Source organism: Haliotis rubra, unplaced genomic scaffold (genome assembly GCF_003918875.1).
Source record: "Haliotis rubra isolate DU_JTF1 unplaced genomic scaffold, ASM391887v1 Scf795, whole genome shotgun sequence".
Lineage (NCBI taxonomy): Eukaryota > Metazoa > Mollusca > Gastropoda > Lepetellida > Haliotidae > Haliotis > Haliotis rubra.
In genome coordinates this window covers 42,620-51,220 of record NW_025767518.1, presented here as the reverse complement: position 1 = coordinate 51,220, position 8,601 = coordinate 42,620, and the positions used below count along the sequence as shown (strand labels likewise).

At 42.5% G+C, this 8,601-nt stretch overlaps 1 protein-coding gene across 1 annotated transcript; it reads left to right on the top strand.

Annotated features, from left to right (window-relative positions):
• Positions 1–759: 759 nt before the first annotated feature.
• Positions 760–8,194, top strand: LOC124261294. Its single transcript, XM_046695601.1, has 4 exons — positions 760–1,089; positions 2,646–2,759; positions 3,553–4,457; positions 8,109–8,194. Exons 1-3 carry the CDS (start codon positions 760–762, stop codon positions 4,444–4,446), a joined length of 1,338 nt encoding a protein of 445 aa, XP_046551557.1. The 3' UTR covers positions 4,447–4,457; positions 8,109–8,194.
• Positions 8,195–8,601: the final 407 nt, after the last annotated feature.

The window sequence follows — 8,601 nt, the reverse complement described above, 5'->3', positions numbered from 1 at the left end:
GTTAAGGTGTTCGCTCGTCACGCTGAAGACCCGGGTTCGATTCCCCACATGGGTACAATGTATGAAACTCATTTCTGGTGTCCCCCGCCGTGATATTGCTGAAATATTGCTTAAAGCGGCGTAAAACTATACTCAGTCAGTGAGGTGTTTCACATTATCCTATATTGTCGTATTTCAGGTGTGGTTCTGTAGTACCCCCGTGCTAGTAACATGTTACATAAATAAACATATCCTGTATCAACAAATAAATAGCCTCTTTAAGTCCTTATGATGAATAACAACAAAAGTTCCACGAAGACGTTTACATACTAAATGCACGACAATCAACAGACACATGATACCGGCATTCAAAGTCGGACAATTAAACTTTCAACAATGATCCACCGTACTATCCCTTGGGTACCACAGGGCCTGAATGATCAATGGCTTTCAGACTGGTGTTTTGCTGTATTGACGGATTGCATAACATTGAAATGCCCGGATGACTGATTTAGACAGGGTGGCTGTCAGTCTCGCCCGTGTAATCTCGTTAAGTAAGTTGATTTGAGGAATATCCGCTGACAAATTACAGACAAAGGATGTGTCCTGTTATCAGATGACGCAATACTGAATGCAACAGCAAACATGTAAATTATCAATGGATTGTCTCAGAGACAATTAAACACGAATCTTCCTGATCCATCTCGTGTGTCGTTGTTTAAACAGGACGGAAGTACATGAACGCCATTACATTGGCTTCATAACCGTAATCTGGTCTCCATGGTACCTTCACAGAAGACAACAGACATGGTGTCGTCCGGGTGCAGTATTGCATTGCTCTCCGCCTGTATATTCTTGGCTCCAACTCCAGGACTCACACAGAAGACCTTCTATGGACAACTTGTGTCTGGGGTGTATATGAAGACTCAGGTCCCCAGCTCCTCCTTGTGTCAGTCTGTGTGCTGGTACTCCGTCTCCTGTAGGTCCTGTACCTGGGCTACAAGGACGGGCCTGTGTTCCCTCAGTAGTGAGACCAGGGACACCTCACCAGCCTCCTTCTCTGTCAGTCGACATCACGTCTACACAGACGCCATCGTTCCGAATACACCGGTATGTACATGTGAACTCGTGTATAATTGTACCACATGTGGATTGTTCCTGAAACTACCTTCATACTTTCATGTCAATAACGTTTCCTTCATTCTGATTTACTGAATGTCATTCACCTGATCTGATATTCAGAGTTCACTCACATGTGGACGACCAGAAATGCCCACACGATGTGAACACTTTTTGGTATGAAATTGATCGTGTGAACTTTCGCAGGACCTACTTTCCGGAATTTCCCGAGCTCTAAGTGTCTACTGTCTACTACCCTCTAGTCTTCATTTTCAGTTTTATTCCCAGAATTTATCAGTATTAGGAATATTTTATCAAATCGCACACAGGCAGAAATCAGAAATACAAACATAACACATCTTGACATTGAAACACAAACGCCCAAGTTTCGGAGCGCGTCCTTCAGTCCCCTACAGTGAATTCCTCTTCCCACCTTGCCAAATTAGCCCCATTCCTTATACATGTATACTAGTGTTATAGTCGGGATGCCGAGCGACGTACAATGACTGTACACAAAAACTTACTTCAAACAGAAGCAATTCCGTCCGACTCCTATATATAAACCTTCCTGACGTGACGTGACGTGACGGTTAAAACATGAGTGAGTGAGTTTAGTTTAACGCCGCACTCAGCAATATTCCAGCTATATAGTGGTGGTCTGTAAATAATCGAGTCTGGACCAGACAATTCAGTGATCAACAGCATGAGCACCGATCTACGCAACTGGGATACGATGACATGTGTCAACCAAGTCAGCGAGCCTGACCACCTGATCCTGATCGCCTCTTACGACAAGCATGGGATCTTTACGGTTTTGAACATGAACTTGTTTCAGTTCATCGATTCACTACTTACGTTATATTTTATATACATTTATAGAGCGCCAATATCCAGCATTGAGAAGACTACTCAAGAGCATGTTTAGATGTTTGTTTTTCATACTTCTCTTATATGTATCCATGGTGAGATTCATCCCATATATTATTGTTTATTTTTTCAGAGAATAAAATAATGTTGTTGTGATTGTTTTTCAGGCAGTGTGGTTGATGGACCTTTTGTAGTTTGCGTAACTAAGTAGGAGCGGGGGAAAGGGTTTGACTGTTAGACGGCAAATACAGATAAAGCAACGCGGTTCAATATTCTTCGGCAAAACCAGTTAACTACAAAGTATGAACCTGTTGAACCTCGAACTGATGGCCAGTTTGGATGGGTTTATTGATGTGTGAACGATTTAAATGATTTTTTTGGGATGTATACCACATATGAGAATTTATTGCATCATTAAAACCTTTTCATGTGTCACAAACCCGTGAAGATCCGAGTTTGAATTGCAATTGTCAGGCTCGTTGACTTGATTGACACATGTCATCGGACCCAATTGTGTTGATCGATGTACATAGTGTTGATCACAGGATTGACTGGTCCAGACTCGATCATTTATAGACTGCCGCCATATAGCTGTAACGCTGCTGAATGAGGCGTCAAACAAACAAACAAACAAATAACAATATCTATATATAAAATGAAGCATCTTCCCTGTATTTCAGAAGGCTGAGCATCCCTGCATCAATCGACCATGTGATGCAGGGGAGATCTGCATCCCAGTGGAGGCAGCGACAAACAAAGTGTGCCTCAACACTGGTAGGTTTACACTTGTACTTGTGAGTGAGTGAGTGAGTTGAGTTTTACGCCGCACTCAGCAATATTCCAGCTATATGGCGGCTGTAAATACTCGAGTCTGGACCAGACAATCCAGTGATCAACAGCATGAGCATCGATCTGCGGAATTGGGAACCGATGACATGTGTCAACCAAGTCAGCGAGCCTGACCACCCGATCCCGTTAGTCGCCTCTTACGCCAAGCATGGGTTACCGAAGGCCAATATTCTAACCCGGACCTTCACGGGTCACTTGTACTTGAGTGTGACAGATCAGATATACATTATAGAGGATGAGTGAGCTGGGTTTTAACGCCACCTTGAAAAACATTTCGCAGAAAGTTCGAGTAAAGTCATCCACAAAGAGATAGGTGTTTGTGAGCAGGATTGTCGCATCCATATTTATCGTTTATGTTCTACTGTAGGGAAAGTCTGAAAAAGGCAGTCATTGATTGTCTGATCCTGGCTATTATTTACAGAACGCCGTCCTATAGCTGGAATATTTGTGGTTGTTTATAAATACCCGGCAACAATCGTAACAGCAGCTCAGGGGCTTCAGTAAATGTTTGATGTTGTTTGACTCTCTTAGACGATAGGTCAAACAGGCAGTCGTCGTGTCACATAATGAGGAATATGCATATTTAGAAAAAATGTTTAACGAATCGTCCGACCTGCTCTTACGGTTAACATTGAGAAGAAACAAATGTATTACAACCTTTTTAACAGGTATGATGTCCCCTTCTACTGCACCTGTGACCCCGCCCGTAGGAACAACGAGTGTCGCACCGACGAATAGGACCACTCCAACTACTTCGGAACCTTTGTCGACTACTTCATCGGCCTCAACCACTTCAACCACTTCGGAACCTTTCACGATCACTTCAACTACTGCAGAACCTTTGTGGACAACTTCATCGGCCTCAACCAGTTCAACCACTGCAGAACCTTTGCCGACAACTTCAACTACTGCAGAGCCTTTGTCGACTACTTCATCGGCCTCAACCACTACAACCACTGCAGAACCTTTGTCAACCACTTCAACCACTGCAGAACCTTTGTCGACCACTTCAACTACTGCAGAACCTTTGTGGACAACTTCATCGGCCTCAACCACTACAACCACTGCAGAACCTTTGCCAACCACTTCAACTACTGCAGAACCTTTGTCGACAACTTCATCGGCCTCAACCAGTTCAACCACTGCAGAAGATTTGCCGACCACTTCAACCACTGCAGAACCTTTGTCGACCACTTCAACTACTGCAGAACCTTTGTGGACAACTTCATCGGCCTCAACCACTACAACCACTGCAGAACCTTTGCCAACCACTTCAACCACTGCAGAACCTTTGTCGACCACTTCAACTACTGCAGAACCTTTGTCGACAACTTCATCGGCCTCAACCAGTTCAACTACTGCAGAACCTTTGCCGACCACTTCGACCAATTCGGAACCTTTGACGACGTCTTCATCTACTTCAGAACCCTTGTCGAACACTTCATCGGCCTCAACCACGTCAACAACTGCAGAACCACTGTCCACCACTTCATCGGCCTCAACAACGTCAGCCACTTCGGAACTATTGTCAACCACTTCGTCCACCTCAACTACATCAGAAACGACCACTACTACTTCTACAACAACGACAACCACCACCACCACAACAACAACAACGACTACCACCACTGAAGCTCAGACAAGTATGTTATTTTTTAAAATTAAGTTCTGAAATAACCACATTCAACTGCTGTTGACTCATTCTCAATGTAAGTGCACAATTTCAAATATGTATTTCGAAAAAAACGAAAGTTGGAATAGGAGGTTGTAACTTGCATGGTGCAAACGTCACGTATTTGTGAACATCCAATTCAAACCTAATTTCTTGTCATCATGGTCCAAAAATGTTAATTTATGATTTTTTTAATATAATTGATAACTGTAGTTTAACAATTAAGTGTGAACACTTTTCAAATTGTATTCATCTATAATCAAGAATATATATTCATTGACTCTTAGAAATAGAGATCACTCTCCTAAACATCGGGGGGAGGTGGGGTAACCTAGTGGTTACAGCGTTCACTCATCACGCCGAAGACCCGGGTTCGATTCCCCACATGGGTACAAAGTGGGAAGCCCATTTCTGGCGTCCCCCGCCGTGATATTGCTGGAATATTGCTACAAGCGGCGTAAAACCGGACTCACTCACTCACTCCTAAACATCGGCCATAGTATAATATCTAATAAGGATGGAAGTAGGTTTGAATGTATATTACGTTATGAAACTTGTATTTTACATAATGAAAAACATTTATGTTCGAGGAAGAAACATTTGGCCTTGCACGCGACTATCTTTCAGTATAAACTACACGTAAGTAACTTCCAACCGATAACACCCATTGTTGGTAACGGCAAATGGCAAATGAAACGTTTACACAGCTTTAAAGGTTTCCTCAAAGTTACAGGTTCATATTACGTTATACCATCATTAATCACATGAGCATCGTGTGACATTATCGTATTGTCAAGTGCGCTAACCCAGTTATGTATGTTGCAACCGATATTTGACAATTTAACCCCCTGGATTTAATGTATATAGCTTATAAATAATAATAATAAGTGCATTTATATTGCGCTATTTTCCATCCGTTGCGGTTGCCCAAAGCGCAGGTATCAAGGATAGTAGTTGGAGAAGAGATGGGTTTTAAGTTTGGACTTGAAGACAGCTAAAGATGGGGAGGTTTTGATATCAAAAGGAAGACAGTTCCAGAGAGAAGGAGCACAGAATGAGAATGATGTCTGGCCGAAGGATTTGAGATTGGTCCTGGGGATGGTAAATAAAAGTTGATCATTGGATCTCAGGTTTTTGCATGAAGTATATTTCTGGAGAAGTTCTTTCAGATATCCTGGTCTAACATCATGGTAACAGCTGTAGGTCAGGGATAACACTTTGAACTCGAATCTAGCTTGTACTGGGAGCCAGTGGAGATTCATCAATATTGGTGTTACATTGGATGTTACAAACGAAAATCTATCTCTGAATCTTCGCTTCGTATTGGTGATTCATCAATACCATTTTCTGATGCAGTGAAAGATCTTGGTGTCTTTCTAGACTCTAATAGCTTATCATGTGTGGACAATAAAAATTTAACGTAATCAACATAACGTAAAATACAATGACGATGTTCGCTGATAGCAAACTGATACATTTGACATAACTTTACAGATTTCTCCATTCGCTGGCATCATTAATACCTAACCATGGTATGATTTGACGCGTGTGTTTTTTCTCCGTTTTGCCAGAAAGGCCATAACGTAAAATACATCCTCAACCATACGGTTATAACGTATGTTCTATTTGGGATTACACTTTCTTAGTAAAGTACAGATTCTAGTACTTTTGGGGTTGAGTCCACAGCCGCGGTGGCTGAGCGGTCTAGGCGTCTGACTTTGTGTGCTGGCGATTAGGTGCCTGACTCTGAGGGTGTGGGTTCGAATCCCGGATGGGACTCAACCCAAAAAGTACTAGAATCTGTACTTTACTAAGAAAGTGTAATCCCGAATAGAACATACGTTACATTTGACCACTTTCTAAAATGGCATTGTGTATTTCATACGGTTATATCTTAATAGAAAGTTGTTAAACTCAAGTCTGTAAAGACACTATATGATATGAAAGGTTTTATTTATTCTTTTATTCCACAATTAAATAAACTAACTACTCGATAATACAGATGTTCACTGCAAGTTAGAATTGAATTTTAGCTGAATTTTACTCTATAACGTAAAATACATGAAAACAGCCACATAGAACATTTCATCTTTTTGTGAAATTTAAGAAAATGCTTAACAGTATGACTTCTTAAAAGTTGTCTAAATAGACCTTGTGCTGTCATGATACTTGTTTCCGCTTCCACAGCTCAGCATGTCATCTCACTAACATAGTCGATATACCATCTCCTGCTGGCGACATTGCTATTTTGACAAGTTCTTTCTCAGCTGGGGCATTTCTCACAAATATGGACTGCAAAATGTGTCACTAAGGTTAATTATTATGTTGCCACTTCGATTTTAAATTACATTAGTCATATATTGTAACGTTTTAATCCAGCATTTACCGGAAAATGTATTGTATATGGAGACGACGTGACCTTTTAGTAATTGTGCACTTATGTTGAGAATGAGTGTGTTACGCTAACTACGTTTGGTATTTTATTGAATATATGGTATTGTGAAACATGACCGTACCCGTCGGTCTCAAAAGGTTGTAACCGCCTTAATTGTACCCGTAAATCTTTACTTGCCACCCTAAAACTGATACACCGGGATATAACTGGAACGTGTCCGTCAAGATCCGGGTTACAATTGATCTTCAGTAACCCATGCTTGTCGTAAGAGGCGACTAACGGGATCGGGTGGTCAGGCTCGTTGACTTGGTTAACATATGTCATCCCAATTTCGTACATCGATGCTCATGCTGTTGATCACTGGATTGTCTGGTCCAGACTCGATTACATACAGACTGTCTCCATATAGCTGTAATATTGCTGAGTGCGGAGTTAAACGGCAAACAATCAGCTTGATCTGAAATACTGGTCAAATCGGCGTTAAACCAATGCCTCTGTCGAATGAATGAGTTTAGATTTACGCCGCTTTTAGCAATATTCCAGCAATATCACGGCGGGGGACACCAGAAATGGGTTTCACACATTGTGCCCATGTGGGGAATAGAACCCGGGTCTTCGGCGTGACGAGCGAACGCTTTAACCACTAGGCTACCCCACCACCCCTCGAAAAAATGTCACAATGATGTCATGCCCTGTAACTGAAACTGGTGAGGTATTAACAAACGATGGGACTGTCCCAACGAACGAACAAACACACAAACAGCAAGCGAATGAACGTCAGACGGGGCAGACGAATGTTTAGAGGAACGGAGGGACAATCGGACAGTGAGTTAGTAAGTATTGTTTTAGCAATATTCCAGCAATATCACGACGGGGGACACCAGAAATGGGCTTCACACATTGTACCCATGCGGGGAATCGAAGTTACCTCATCGCCCGACAATCGGACAGACGAACGGGCGGACAATCGGACAGGCGGGTGGACAGACGACGGACGAACGAAGGAACAAACGAACGAACGGACGGATGAATGGATAGACGAACGGATAGGTGGACGATGGATATTGTAGCATACTGATCCAATGATGAACGCTGCCAACGAACTGATGACAGGACAGACGGACTGACGAACGAACGAGCGAACGGACGCGCGAATAAACGAACGAACGGACAGGCGGACGATGGATGTTGCGACATACTGATCTATTAATGAACATGTTTCTTCAGATGCCTGTGTATCCAACTGTGCGGGGCTATCTGGAAGACACCACTCTTGCCAAGGCTGTCATAAGTATGTTGTTTGCCTCGCAGGGGTTTTGACAGATATGTCATGCTCCGGTGGAACAGAATGGAATAATATCGTGAAGACCTGTGTACATGCACCCTCGCCTACGTGCCCTTAATATGTCCATCGAAAACAGATTCATTTATCAGTCTTATGAGATCACTAAAACAAGCATGTCTGTCAGATAGACGTTATCCTACAAGGGTTTTTAAAACATGTCTAACGAACGAAAGCAATTTAGAAACGTTTGGGATGCGTGAAGAGACGGGTTATATAGAATTGGTCTTCAGCAAACCATGGTTGTCGTAAAAGGCGACTAACGGATTGGGTGGTCGGGCTGACTGATGCTCGTGATGTTAATCACAAATTGTCTGAGACCCGTGAATATCCAGGTTAGAATGGTCTTCGATCAGCAACTCATGCTTGTCGTAGGAG

Excerpts from the sequence above, each read along its gene's own strand:
- LOC124261294 (XM_046695601.1), top strand. The coding sequence starts at position 760 with ATGGTACCTTCACAGAAGACAACAGACATGGTGTCGTCCGGGTGCAGT. Across the intron at positions 1,090-2,645 it reads CCATCGTTCCGAATACACCG|AAGGCTGAGCATCCCTGCAT; the intron begins GTATGTACATGT and ends CCTGTATTTCAG. Across the intron at positions 2,760-3,552 it reads GTAGGTTTACACTTGTACTT|GACCACTCCAACTACTTCGG; the intron begins GTGAGTGAGTGA and ends ACCGACGAATAG.